The sequence below is a fragment of the Sapajus apella genome, unplaced genomic scaffold (assembly GCF_009761245.1).
Source record: "Sapajus apella isolate SASKATOON/1434 unplaced genomic scaffold, GSC_monkey_1.0 scaffold20, whole genome shotgun sequence".
NCBI classification, from domain to species: domain Eukaryota; kingdom Metazoa; phylum Chordata; class Mammalia; order Primates; family Cebidae; genus Sapajus; species Sapajus apella.
Window position 1 is genome coordinate 4,193,938 of NW_022436960.1, and position 14,894 is coordinate 4,208,831.

A 14,894-nucleotide genomic window follows, 5' to 3' on the forward strand; every position below is an offset into this window, starting at 1 on the left:
GATATCCCTGAGCCTCAGTTTCCCCCCAGCAGAATGTGGATGTTTGCTGAGCGAGGTGGCTATCATGATGATGAATGACCCAGAGTCCTCAGTGGTCTGCAGGGAAGGCCCACATAGGGATTTGAGACCACCAGTGGACAGGATCACATGCAGCGTGCAGGCCAGGGAGGTTCAGGCTAGGGCAGGCTTCCAGGAGGGGGCAGGTGCTGACTGACCTTCCTTGAGGAACGGTACTAAATCTAGGACCTGACCTTCCCATCAGCATCTGAGACTGGGTTTACAGGTTCCTCAGCCATGTTCCCCCAGGGCTTACCCTAGCTCAGAAACACCCTGGGCCCTAGGCCTAACCTAATATGAGGTCTTCATTGGCCCAGAGGGGTCCGAGCAGTGTTGGCGTTAGCTTTGACCTCTTGATGGGACACTGACAGTTGGCAGTCCCTAAGCAGGGGGTCTTGTTCAATGCCCCAATGCCTCAATCCTGGATAACCCATGTTTTAGAGAAACCAGGGTACAGAGAAAGAGCCCTGGTTCTGGGGCCAGACAGCTGGGGCTTGGATGCGGCTGCTGATGTCTGCAGTCATGCCAGCAGTTTCCTGGTCTGTGCAATGGGTATCCTAAGCTCCACGCCCTGTGAGTGTGTTAGGAAGTCCAGTCCAATGAAAACTGACAGGCTCCTGGCTTGCAGGGCCCCGTAGCTCTTCTTGGGCTGGGGGGATCCACGTGGGGGCTCTGGAGTGGGCAGACCTGTAGCCGTGCAGACCTGTGCTGGGCCTCCCTGCCAGAGCCGGCCAGGCCCAGCTGCCCGTCCTCTTGTTGACGTTTCCTTTTTGTCTCTCTGATGCTTTCCTGTTCAATTATTTGCCCAGGGAATTTGGGCTTCTTCACTTGTGGTTTTGGCAAGGGCTTCACACAAATGTTTTGCCCTGGTGGTCTCATAGCCATTTAAGATAAACGGCTAAATCAAACGCAGGCCTTGCCAGGGAGCTGAGCGAGCTGTGGGGCTGGGCAGAGGCGGGGCCGGCCCCGGCCCTGTGTCCTTGCTCTGTCACATGGCGGGAGGCCTCCCAAGCCAGGCTGAGATGTTAGGAGGGACTGAGCAGTGCCAGGGTTTTCTTGGGGTGTTGTGGGGGTGCAAAAGCCTTCTGAAGGGCATTGGGGCTGGGGTGCACATGCTCGGTGCTTGGGGCTGGAGAGAGCCCCCGCAGGTAGTCTGCAAGCCGGGAAGCTCACAGTGCCCAGACACCCGGAGGCGGGCGGAGCTCTCCCTGGCCTGTATGAACAGCCCGTCCTGAGACAGCACACAGGGGAGGCTCTGAGCTTCTCAGGGAGGGCTAGCCCGAAGTTTTGGAAACAGATCCCCAAATGGAACCTGCTTGATTGCTCCAGAAGCCCCCATGTGTGGGGTCCTTCCTGAGAGCGGGGCCCTCACAGCCCCCATTCGCCCAGCCCCCTGCACGAGGCCCCCAGAGGTGGGGTCCTGCCTCCTTGACAGCCCAGCCTGGCAGCTGTGGAAACAGGGCCCTTCCCAGAGCCCCCTGCCCACCTCCCCGCGCCCATTCCCCTGCCTGTGTCCCAATCGCCTTCCCTGCTGGGCCTGGCACCCCTGGGGCCTCCCACCCCTGAAGGGTGGCCTGAGCCGAGCCCCGCACCCCGGGCCCCGTCCCACCCCGTGCCCCTCACACGGTCCAGGGCCCGACTGACCAGTCTTTTCTATTGTTTTTTCTCCAGGGCCGTGCAGGCCTGCCCAGCTGCCAGCGGTGGCCCCCATAACCGCCTCCTCCCACCCTCACTCATCCGTGATCACTTCACCTCTGCGGGCCCTGGGCGCTCTCCCACCCTGCCTCCCCCTGCCGTGCTGCAGCGCGCGCCCGGTCTCGGGTGACGGGACTCAGGGTGAGGGTCAGACGGAGGCTCCCTTTGGATGCCAGTGTCAGTTGTCAGGTAACAGACGACGTGGCGGTGGGGGGTGGGCCCCTGGGGATGGCGGGGTGTGCCGTGGGCAGTGCTGGAGCAAGGTGGGGACCCAGGGAGGAAGGGCAGCTCCCACCCAGAAGGCTTTTTGGGGTGCCAGGGGAAGTGGTGAAGAATGTTCACTGAACTACGAGCCAGTGCCCGGTGCCCCGTGGCAGGAGTCCCCACCGTGCCCCCACCCGTTCTGAGAGTCTTGTTCCCGGAATGCTTCCCTAGCCTCCCAATCTGGTTTCTTTGGGTTGTTTAGCGGCAGCTTAATTGGATAACACTTAACATCTGAGGTTTTCTTCTGCCCTTGCCACTGCTACCCCTTCCCCCACCCCAGACAACACCCCGCCCTGCCAAGACAAGGCTAGGGGAGGATTCCTTGCTTGTCTGTGTACATTGCTGGAGCCGTCCAAAATGCTGAGTTTCTCTTTGGGAGAATGTGTTGCCCATTAACTTTGAAAAAGAAAGTGGCTCAAAAGGAGCCTCTTACAAAGCTGTGGCCACGAGAGGGAGTGAAACCCTGTGGGTGTGTGAGGGGCAGGGGTGGGGGCTGAGTACCTGCTGCGCGTCCAGCTCTGGGCCAGATCCAGACACAGCTGTGTTTGTGCTGACTCGTCCTGCTGTCCTGGGAGGGCGGTGTCCCTGCCCATTCTACAGGTGGGCAGACGGGGCAGGGTGGCCACACAGCCCTGTCCTCCTCTATGTGCTCTGCCTCTCCCCAGGTGGAACCCAAGATCTTATTCCACCTAGGGTGTCTGGGAATTCTTGGGGTCCCTGGGAAGTCAGAGGCAAAGGGCCCTCTCACAAGTCTGTCCCCGCAGCGTCTCAGCAGGGCCTGGTGTGAAAGCGCTGTGGCCACACAAGCCAGGATGCTGACACAGACACACGTGGCAAGTGGCCGTGGCCTGGTTGCTGTGGCAGGGGCAGGAAAGGAGAGAGGGTGGGTGCAGAGCTGGGGCAGATTTGATTGGTTCCTGCTTTGTCACCAGGCATGGTACAGGCTTTCTCTTGACTTGAGTTGTGAAAGGAAAACTGTTTTTATTGGGCAGGTTTTGTTTTGAATTGAAGCTGTCTCCAGGGACGGTCCCTGTTGGAGCCACAGTTCTGCAGAAGGCCACAGCCACAGCTCTGTAAAAGGCCACAGGCAGCCCCTGCTCCAGGGTCCAGAGCTCCCTGGGCTCCAGAGCTCCCTAGTAGGGTGGCCCGGAGCCTTTAGTATACCCTCCCTGCTGTGACAGGTGGCGACATTATAGGATCTGGCTGCCAAGAGGGAGTTTTGGCTTCTTACTGGGCTTGTGCCTTAAATGTACAAAGCAAAACCCAAAATCTCCGGGGAAGGAGTCAGAACCACTTGCAAAGACGCCGTCTCCCCGTTCTAGGCTGTGCTGGTCCCCAGGTGCTCAGGCCTCCTGTCCTGGCTCAGTAAATCTATTCTAAGTGTGCAGAAGGCCCTGCTTGCTGAGCAAGGGGTGCCTGCTTCGTCTGGGTGGTTGCCCTGTTCTCACGGCTTCCTGTCATTAGCACTGCAGCCTCTGCAGCCACTGGGGGGGCTGTGCTATCAAAGATCAGCCTGAGTGTTTATTACTGGACTCGGTCAAGTTCTGCGGCAGCACAGAAATCTGATCTCGTCAGAGGCTCACCCAGGGCTTTGCTTAACCCTCTGTTGGCCCTGCTGAGAAGCTGCCGAAGTAGATGAGACTCAGCTAGAGGACTGAGCCCCTCCCTTAAGTGGCCAGGCCCACTTAGCATCTTTGTATGGTGCTGAGCAGGAGCTGTTACCATACCCATTTTGCAGATGGAGAAGCAAAGGCTTGAGGGGGGAGAGTGGCTGGTCAGGGTGGCAGAACTGGGATTTGTCCTTGGTTGCCTTCTGAAAGACCACCCCTCTTCCCATGGAACCATGCTGCCTCTGCCCACATCCATAGGAGGTCGAATGAACTTTCCACTGCCTTGGCTCTGGCGGACTCTGCCAATAGCAAGTCCCCATACGTGCCACTGGGATCCTTATGAGGACTGTGTGTGGAGGGCCTTCTATGTGCTGTACCGTGCTGGGCATTTATGTGCCTTCTGGAATTTAATCCTCACAGCAACCTAATGCTTTACTCTCCTCATTTTGCAGATAAGAAAATGATGCTCAGAAATGTTGAGCTCTCACAGCTCACATCCATACGTCCGTCCCTCCGTCCATCCGTCCACCCATCCATCCATCCATCCATCCATCCATCCATCCATCCATCCGTCCATCTATCCATCCGTTCATACATCTGTCCATCTGTCCACCCACCCACCCACCCGTCCGTCCGTCCGTCCATCCATCTGTCCATTCATCCATCTGTCCCCCTGTCCATCCATCCATCCGTCCACCCGTCCATCCATCTATCCATCCACCCATCCGTCTATCCATCCTTCCAGCCTTCTGTCCATCCATCCATCCATCCATCCATCCATCCATCTATTTATCAGTCCATTCATTCATTCTTTAGCTTGAAGCCATTTGGAGGGCACCTAATTTGTAGCACTGTGCACACACAGGAAGTGTCAGCAGGCAGGTCCCTGCCCTCCTGCAGTGCAGTGTAGGAGGAGGGACCTGCGTCACGAGAAGGAGGAGCAGGGATGAGGGAGTGGCAGACGTGGGATTTGATGCCGGGCTCTGCATCCAGCACCTGCCACATCTTTGGCTTTGGCTCTTCTTCTGGCATTAGAGGCCTTTTTGGATTTTAGGCCTTGAGAGCTGCCAGGACTCAGAGCCTGTGAGCAACCCATGCAGTGCTCTGGGAGGGGCTGGAGGAAGGGCAGTGTCCTGTTCCTGGGGTTAGGACTACAGGAGGCTGAGCCTCTAGGACCGCTCTAGGACACCCTTCTAAGGGGCTTCTGTTACCTCCTGCCCTCTGCCACCATGTCCAGTAGAGTTCTCTCTTTTCATTTGGTCCCAGTTCATTGGCCCACACCAGCTTGCTCCACCATGTTCCTGATCAATTTCGATACCTGAAACTATCCTAGACTAGGTGGTTCTTGTCCCTTTGTGGTTTGTGTCCCTGGCAGTGGGCTGTTTGCTTAAGTGTTTTTAGTGCCTGTTTAATGAGTAGTTGGAATGGAGTCGTTAAGCTCCCAGTAACCCGTTAGGAAGAAGCTGGCCTCTGTAAAGACGGAACGGGCCTGCTGTCCTTACGTGATTTTGTCCGTTTTCGGATCAGGATGCATCGAACCCATCTCTTCAAATTAATATGGAGAACCCCAGTGTAAACGTGTTTCACACAGGTTAATTGCATGCCTGTTACAGAATCTGCGGTTATTTATAGAAGGATGTGATTTTACAGGGGAGGAAACTGTACAGGTGTAGGTGTTTGTGCACACCCTGGGCTGGCAGCATCCCAGGCGGCCCTGCCCCCCAGGACCACAACCCTAGACTCCTTCCCGTGGTCACAGTGGGGAGAAGGGACTGTTTTTGACTCTGCTGAAGGAATGTAGGGCTTTAGGTCTAGGCATTCCTGGGAACTGAAATTTCTTCCCTGAGACATCCCACATAGCGGATTTGGCACAGTGGCTGTGGGGTCAAGAGCCTCAGACTGTGGTCCTGGTCTTTGCTTCAACTGGCCAGGGACCTTAAAGAAGTCATTGCTCAGTTTCCCCTTCTGTACATATACATGTATGTATGTACAACTGTATGTATGTAACATTTGATGACGAGGCTCCTGTGTTATTCTCTGAGACAGAGCAATGTGGAGCTGATGTGAATGGAGTGAACGTGGGGCTAGCTAGGCTCGCGGGGGGGGCGTTGGGCCTTCAGAGAACGGTTTGGACGCTCTTGGGTTTTGTGTCCCCCATCCTCGTACCCTTCCCTGTTCTCAAGCTTCCACGATTGGAAAGTGGTCGTCAAGTGTATGAGACTGCTGGGGGTGAAGGCTGTTCTGCTCTGTGTAGTCCTTTCCCCTCCTCATTCCTCAGTTTCCCCATATGAAATGGAGCTAAGGATAGGACACACTCTGAAGGGTCGTTCTGGGCATCCCGTGAGATCCTATGGGCCAGATGCTGAGAACAACCCCACGTACCGGGTGTGCCCTGTAGAAGTTAGGGTCCATGGACAAGCAGAATGGGTTTCACGACATTGACACTCTGTCAGGTCTCACTTCAAGCTGGATCCTCAGTTTCCATTCTTAAAAGTATTTAGCCTCTTGGCTGGCTCAGATCATGTATCAGCGTTGGGAGGTGGAATAGGAACGGAGACACTTCATTACATATTTAAAAGCTGCAAATGGTCATCAGCCACAGTGATTAATACGTGCACTTGGTGAAGTTCAAGGTCTCATGCAAGAACACACAGGATCCCAGCTCAGGGAAGTGGAAGCGTTTGGCTTTAATAGAGGGAGTCAGTTGCAGTCATTAGTATATGCTGAAATCACAGGGAAATCTTGTAAAGTTAAATTCAATTTACTTTTCTACTGAAATTGTGCTTGCTGTGTTATTTAACTAGTCTGGGGTTTCTTGGCATGGGTTAAAGGGTCAATAAAGATAAAAGAATACCTGTAAGTAAATAGTAGGGTTTAACCATAGAATCTGTCCTTTCTCCTCCTTCAATTATATCCCAGTGTTCATTTTGTGTTGGTTTTATAACCAGAGCCGTCCAATCGGGCGCCGTGGATTAGACCACCCTAGCTGTGGAAGCCTGATGCAATTAATACAGTCTGTCTGGAAAGTGGCCTTATTTGTGGAAGTTTTATGTTAATGATATGGTCTCTGCTTTGCACATTTCATACCAGAACAAGAAGCAAGCTGTAGTTTCATTCTGGACTGGGTTTGATTAACACCGGAGGATCCATGGGAAGCCACGCAGTGATGCGGGCAGCGATGGCAACCTCACCAGGCCCCTGCCGATGCGCTGCCTTGATTCTGGTGCAGGGGGTGCCAGAGGCACTCCAGGAGGGCATTAGATCAGCCACGGAGACTCTGGAGGGAGGGGTGAGTATGGTGATGAAGACAAAAGGAGCCGTGTGAGTGAGTGTGTGAGGACAGCAGAGCTGCGTCGTGGGGAGGTTGGAAAACGTGTTCATGAGATTCCCTTTGCAAAGTAACGTTTGTTGTTAGGATACTTCAGGGCTGACCAGACCAGAACCCAGTGTTGATGGAGGTTGGCTCGATGTAGGAAATGGACTTTCAGGGGAGTCATTAAAAATTTAGAGAGTCATCTGCATGGCTTGCAATGTCTACATTGCCCAAGGGCCGGTGGTCCCAGTGTCCTCAACCCAGCATTTACAGCGTTGTCGCTATTCCTGCGTGCAAGCTCCGTGGATTCTTCCCTGGCATCTGCCTGCTTCTTGAGGTCACACTACTGCAGAGGCTGTCCATGCCCACCTGCCTGGAGAACCCAGACGCCTGTTTCTGTGACCGGAGGAAGTGCCAGGAGAAGCCATGGAGAGCTGCAAGGCCCCCAGGCTTGGGGAAGCTGATTCTCAGATTGCTGGAGGTGGCCAAGGGTGGCAGGGCTTGGTGGGTGCCAGAAAGTCCCCTGTCCCATGTAGCTGGAAAGTGACATTTCCTGCTGTACCAGCAGGGGCCAGAAGAGCTGGGGAGTCGGGGGAACAGAAGGGCTCCACTGTGGCTCTGTTGGGGTTGGAGCACCTACCAGCACGGCTGTCCTCAGATAAAAGAGGCCCAGCAAATCCCTGAGCAGAGATGGCTGCAGCCTCGCTGGATTCCATTTCACTCTCCTAGCTGGCCCTTCAGAGACGTTCTGAAGGCAGAGCTAAATCAAAGAATTCTGTTCAAATCCGTATAAGATGTTGCTGTTTTTCTGCTCTGACAGGAGAGGCATTTGGAAGTGCAGTTTCTTTCTTTCTTTCTTTTTTTTTATAGCTGTCTTAAAAAGGAGTTTGGCTGTTTAGCACAGCTGGTGCTCATTACATTATGCACTGGCAATAAGATAGCATGTGTAATTAATTTTTAATGCAGTGCTGGATGCAGCGCTTTTGAGCAGTTAGTGGATGTGAAGAAGAGCACTGGCCTCGGACATCAGAGACCTCAGAGCAAGACAGCCCCGTTCTCCTTTAAGGGGTATTGGAAAGTGGCAGAGGAGGCTGGCATTGCCTCTGTGTGGAGCGGACCGGCCCAGAAATGGGTTCTTCTTGGGTGACCTGAGGTCAAGTCAATCGTTAACAATCCAGGACCAGGGGTCCCAAGAGATCATCTCCTCTAACCCCTTTGTTATAGAAATGGGGAAACCAAGGCAGAGAGTGGGGATGAAGCCTTGATACATGGGCGGCAGAGCTGACTCAGACCTGGCTCTGCCCACTAGGCCATACTGCCCTTCTTGAGTTTTTATTGAAAACCACAAAAGGAAATTTGTCACCAGGTGGAAGCCACTTACAGAATGATTTCTGCCTGACCGTGAGGGTTAGCGTGAAACCTACAATGAGACTGGGCACCAGGTAGAGTTCCAATGTTGAGGGGCCCCATGTTGGGCGCCTTGGGCTTCGGATTTGCTATCTGCAGTGGGAGAACTCCAGGCACATCCTGGGCTTGAGACTCTGGGCTTGTGCTTTGACAGCTGGCTGCCCCGTCCCAGTGGGTCTCTGTGACACGGATGCATGTTTGAAGTTCAATGTCATTGTGAGCCTGTATTAGACCGCAGGCATTGTGGGAAGCTCTAGAGATGGGGCCATCCTCGGTCCTTCTCTCTCAGTGAATGGGTGTGAATATGTGATCCCAGGCTAGCCACTGACTTCCTCTCTCCAAGCTTCAGTTTCCCCACCTGTCAAATGGGGACACTGAAGTACTTGCTCACCATCCCTCCATTGGCAGGTCCCATGAACAGCCACCATCTGGGTGTGGCCACAACCCATGACCAGCACCTGAGGGAATCAGTGAGTAAAGGCCAGTGAGAGGGGAAGGAGAGAGAAAGCTGAGCTGCGGGAAAGCCTTTCGAGACTGTGGCCTTGGGTACCCAACATCCCAGTGATGACTTAGCTGTTGGAAAGCCACTTACTTGGGAGAGTTTCTTAGTATGAATGAAGGTGAGGGAAGGGTCAGCATCATCAGTGTTCCTGGGGCTTGACACTGTTTGCTAAAGGGCTGGCTCGGTCCTAGGCAAGACATCCCATCATCATAATGCTCCCAAGAGGAGGCACTCCCCCACCTTTTTGCTTGTGAGGATAGTGAGGCTCAGAGAGGCCACACAACCAGGGATCACACAGCACACAAATAGCAGAACTTGACAGAGAGTCTCAAAACAGAGATTCAGACTCAGGTCTGGCCAGCCTCCCAGCTGTGCTCAGAGCTCTCCCCTCTGGCTTCCCCTTGGGCTGCAGCGGACAACAGAGATGGAGTTGCTGGTAGAAAACCAGATGGAGTTTCAATATGGGACCTGGGAGGGTCCCCAAGGTCTTCCTTCATGCACCAGTCATGCTTGTGCCAGACCCTGGGCTAGACTGAGGGATCCAGAAACAGGCATGACAAGGTCCTTGCCCCAGAGGAACTCACCGTGGTGGGGGTGCCCCATGGAGGGCCTTCTCACTTAGTGGATGTGAAATGCGTGTCTCCATGGCGCCTTTCTCTATTTGAAAAAAAGGAATAAATTGGCTGCCACCAGGGGGCTCTCTCACTTATTGCCGGGCGCAGCTCAGGAGCAGATTGCAGCATGGAGAGGTGTCCCGCCTGAGGACAGCTTGTCCTTGTGCTCACCCTGCTGAGAGGTGGGGGGTACCTTCTGTGAGGACTTTTACCTGAACGAAGCACAAGTGGTGCTTGGCTGCATTGGAATTCTCGTGATTATTGGTGTGTTTTTGACTCTCATTGTATCCAAGGGTACAGTGGGTCCACGGCTGCTCCATAACCACGTGTTATATGGAAGAAGTGAGAGAGTAATGGGTTTTCTATGAAAGGTGCTGCTGCTTCTGGAAACGGGGCATACACATGTTCATTCTCATGGAGCAGCGCCGTATTAAACTGAATTGTGTGAGTTGAAGGGCACCTGGACCTCTCTTGGAAAATGCTCCAAACTCCCATGGTGTTCCTTCCAGAGCATTTATTTTTGTGTTCTCTGTACCTGAAATCAAATGTGTGCCTAAGCAGTAGTGTCGCCTGGCTCCCACCACCCTATGCTCCCCACAAAATGATGGACATTAGGGGCAGGTAAGGGAACAGAAGAGGTCTCTTTGCAGGTATTATAGTATTTTTTAAATGGCTCTATGTAATGAGCAGCAGCTAAGGAGACAGAAAGACAGCAGATGAGGAGAGTGGCGGCATCTTCCATAGGGAAGAATGAATGCACTAAAGGAGAATACTATTTTTCTGGAATACAGAAAGCGTCCTCTCACAGACCAACTGGAATTCCAAGGTGGATTATGAGCTTCTTCCAACTCCAATTGGCAGTGCTTCTTACCAGGCACGGGGAAGGGCTGCTTTTTCCGAAAGGGGAAAAAAAGCTTTTAGACAAAGCTTGTACTAACCCTGAACTGTAGAATTTCTCAAGTGATCGCACATACATATATTCCTAATTTAAATGATTATTTAAGTCAAATGCTCATTGTGAAACTTAATATTACATTACATCAAATAAGGTTTACTTGTAGAAGAGAGAAATAAAGAAAAGAAAGAAGGAAGGAAGGAAAGAAGGGAGGGAGGGAGAGAGGAAGAAAGGGAGGGAGGGAGAGAGGAAGAAAGGAAGGGAGGGAGGGAGGGAGGGAGGGAAAGGAATGGGCTCCATAGGAGCTGGGAGGATCGGGATATCTACTGGGGTTTACCACTGGGGAACGTGAGGCCGAGGGTCCAGTCCACTGTGGGCTGTGACAGATGTGGATGTGGTGTCTTCCGGGAAGGGGCCTGCTGACAAGCTTCCTCCAGCCCTGGACTTAGAGGGAAACAAAGTCATTGATCCTCAGTCCACAGAAGGCAGTTTTGACCTTGAAGAGGGCTACAGCATGGGCAAGATTTTCTCATCCAATCTCCTCAAATTAGGTTTTGGGGGTCTGATGGGAGTCAGGGACTTGGCATGTGGTCCCACGCCAGCCTTGACCAAGTTGATTTCCTCCGCCAGGCTCCTCTCTGTCTCTCCAGTGCCTGGGGCAGGACCGAACCCCAGCAGGTGCCCAGGAGATGCTGGGGGACAATGCAGACCCAGAAAAGGCAATGTCTGCACCTGTGAGAAAAAGCAGAGGAAACACAGAAAGCCCTGCCAGCCACATTCTCTTCTGACCGTCCTCCTCACTTCTGTACCCAGGGCGGTGGAATCCATTTTTTTACCCACTGGGAAGCGAAAGAAATGGATTCTAGCTTTTATTGCTCTTAAGAAAGCTTGAGGTATTCTTTGTTGTTTTTATGGTGCCGGGAGCAAAATGTACTTGACTTTTCAAATCTGAGTGCAGGATCGGGGTGGAGGGGCTGTGTTCTGTGTATATTTCACAATTAAACCCAAATAGACTAAACCATGAGATATAGTTTATTCAAACATAATCAAGGCCGACCAGTTTTAATCCAAAAAGCAGTGGGACGGAATCCTCGGTGGGCGGGGTTCCCTCTGTGGGCCGGAATTATGCCAGGAAAGCCAGATCAAACTCAGATAACGTCCCTGGGAGGGTCCCCAAGGTCTTCCTTCATGCGCTGGTCATACCTGTGCCAGACCCTGAGCTAGACTTGAGGGGTCCAGAAATGGGCATGACAGAGTGCTTGCCCTAGAGGAACTCGCTGCGGTGGGGGTGCCCCGCAGAGGGGGGTTTCTCTCCCAGCTCTGGATTTGGGCTTTCCAGGCAGCTCCTCTTGTAGTTCACAGATGAGAGGTGACAGGACCTGCTGGTCTTCCCAGATGTGAAACTGTTTTCCTTACGCATCTGGTGGACAGCACAGGTGGGATTTGAATCCAGGCCTCCTCGGGCCTGGGGCCCACATGGGCATCCTTCTCCTGTCCTTGCATCTAGCTCCTGGCTGCCCCTCCCTGGCCTTGTACCTGGCAGGTGTGAGTAGGAGCAGCCAAGGGAGAGGAATGAGCTCGTGAATTACGGAGCTGCTGCTAGGCCAGCCTGAGCCCCAGGGAATTAGAACACCAGTACTTTATGATTCCCGAGGAACGGATCAGAGGGCTCGGGACTTCTCCAGGGAGGTGAATGCAAAAATGGAACCACTACCTGCAGAAACATGGGCTGCTGGAATCTTCTCATAAAACCGGTCATTTCTAATTATTGCCTTAGTTAAGAAGTGAGGAATAGCTGGTGGGGCGAGGCCCGCTCGCAGCGTGAGTCTGCTCTTGGTGCTGTATTTAACCAGTCCTTTCTGACTCAAGTTCTTTTGCATGAGTTTCCTTGTGTTTTCTTAGCCAGATCAGTTATTAACATTTTAATCTTAAAAAATACCATTGATTGGGTCGGGCTTGGTGGCTCATGCCTGTAATCCCAGCACTTTGGGAGGCAGAGGAGGGCAGATCACAAGGTCAAGGGATAGAGACCATCCTGGCCAACATGGTGAAACCCCGTTTCTAATAAAAATGCAAAAATTAGCCGGGTGTAACGGCGAGCGGCTGTAGTCCCAACTGCTCAGGAGGCTGAGGCAGGAGAATTGCTTGAACCCGGGAGGCGGAGGTTGAGGTGAGCTAAGATTGTGGCCCTGCACTCTGGCCTGGCGACAGAGCAAGACTTCATCTCAAAAAAAAAAAAAAAAAAAAAAAAAACCACATTGATTGAGGGTCCACTGTGTGCCATGGGCTTTCTGTGTATTTCCAGTGATTCTCACAATGCTTTGATTGTGAATTTTTTAACTTGTGGTACCATAAACATTAGATTTACCATTTCACCCATTTTTAAGTGCCCAGTTTGGTGCCAATAAGCACATTGCAATTGTCATGCAACCACACCACCATCCATCTTCAGAGCTTTTCCATCATCCCAAACAGAACTCTGGCCCCGTTAAACACTAACTTCGCATTTCCCCTCCCGTCTCCCCAGCCCACAAATCCCGCTCTGTCTCTGTGAATGCCACGATTCTGGGTTCCTCCGGGAGTGGAATCGCACAGTGCTTGTCCTTTTCTACTGGCTCATTTCACTTAGCACAGTGTCTTCAATCTCCATCCATGTGGTAGCACGTGTCAGAATCTCCTTCCTTCTTAAGGCTGAATAATATTCTGTCGTATGGATAGATCACATTTTGTCTATCCACCCATCCATCGGTGGATGTTTGTGCTGCTTCCACCTTTCACGATTGTGAATGGTACAGCTGAGAATGTAGTGGACAATCATCTGTCTGAATCCTTCCTCTCAGTTCTTTTGGGTTTATACCCAGAAGCGGAGTTGATGCGTCAAAGGATAATCCTCTATTAAGTTTTCTGAGGAATTGCCAACCCGTTTTCCACAGTGGCTGCACCGTGTTACGTTCTCACCAACAGTGCACAAAGGCTCTAATTTCTCCGCATCCTTAATCTGAATGTTGGGTAGGTAATGTTATTGTTTTTTGGACTGTTGAGTTGACAGCCAAGGAACCTGCTTCTCAGGGATGTGACAACAGCTGGTCCAGGTTAGGTGGGTAATAAACCTGACAGTGACTTCAATCGAGCCTCGGCCAGCCCAGGTGTGGTGCCTACAGTCACCGCTGGACTGCCCGGGGCTACCACCTTCAATATATTTTAGTGGAGGGTCTCAAATCCCATTCTCTTAGAAATCGTTCCCCATGACACAGTTCTTAGTTCTCACTTTTGTCTCCCAGGACAGCTCCTTTTTATTTTTATTTTATAACAAAGTCAGCTAAACATTAGCTACCCTGATAGTTTGGGGAAGAAAATTCTACAAATGGACAATTTTCATTGTTCTTTTCTGTTGTATCTTCAGGGTATGATTTGAGTGCGACTAAGCAGAGGGAGCCCATATTTGGAATCAGAGCCCCTGGGAGTGAGGTAGAGCTCACTCCTCCGTGTGCTGTGCACGCCCTGGCTCTCTCTGAGCTTTGTGGGGTCTCCTTGTCTAATGGGAATCATCACACTGGTTTTGCTTCCTTGGCTGGGCTGGGAGGGACTGGGGACAGGGGATCACAAGTGAGTGGCTTTGGGTCCTTTGTATATTGGGGATGGTAATTGTGATGATTTTTATTGGTGGTTGTGTTTTCTCTCTATTGCGCTGTATTAGCATCCCCGGGCTGCCATAGCAAAGGGGCACAGACTGGGTGGCTTAAGACAATAAGAAATTGATTCTCTGGTCGGGCGCAGTGGCTCATGCCAGTAATCTCAGAACTTTGGGACGCTGAGGTGGTTGGATCTCTTGAGCCCAAGAGTTCAAGACCAGCCTGGGCAACACGGCGAAACCCAGTCTCTGAAAAAATTAGCCAAGCAGGGTAGCATACACCTGTAATCCCAGCTACTGGGGAGGCTGAGGCAGGAGGATCCCTTGAGCCCAGGAAGATCGAGACTGCCATGAGCTGAGATCGCACCACTGCATGCCAGACTTGGGCAACACAGTGAGACCCTGTGAAAAAAAAGAAAGAAATGTATTCTCTCAAAGTTTGGGAGTCCACAGTCCAAGATGAAGGTGTCGGCAGGGCCGTGCTCCCTGTGGAAGCTCCAGTGGACAGTCCCTCCTGCTTCCTCTGTGGGCACACCGCCTTCTCCTCTGGTTTATTTCTCTTCTGAACAATTAAAATAAAAAAGACAATTGTCTTTGGATTCAGGACCCACCTAGACCATCCCGAATGATCTCATCCACAGCCTCCACTTACTTCATCACACCTGCAGTGACCTTTTACCCAAATAAACTCACATTTACAGGCCCTGGGATCTGGCGGTGGACAGCTTATTTCAGGAGGCCCCATTCAATCTTCTCTGCCTGCCTCTGGCTGGATTCTAGACTCTTCCAGACCAGGAAACTCCACTGGTCTTCTCTTTGAACTGAGGTCTGGGATGGGCTCAGGCTCTTCCAGGGCATTCCCCAAATGTCTCCTGCATTGAACCTGGAGCTGGTGTTTGACACGGT

General features: G+C 52.3%; 1 protein-coding gene across 6 annotated transcripts in view; it reads left to right on the forward strand.

Moving 5' to 3' along the window:
- The window catches only part of BCL11B (BAF chromatin remodeling complex subunit BCL11B), a 99,599-nt gene that overhangs the window by 37,688 nt on the left and 47,017 nt on the right, over positions 1-14,894 (forward strand). For 4 of the 6 annotated variants that reach the window (XM_032287458.1, XM_032287460.1, XM_032287462.1 and 1 more), the window contains exon 3: positions 1,729-1,941. The exons of the other annotated variants lie outside the window; for them this stretch is intronic. In XM_032287458.1, the coding sequence (XP_032143349.1) occupies positions 1,729-1,941 (213 nt within the window). The remainder of the gene's footprint in view (positions 1-1,728; positions 1,942-14,894) is intronic. 6 annotated transcript variants of the gene reach the window in all.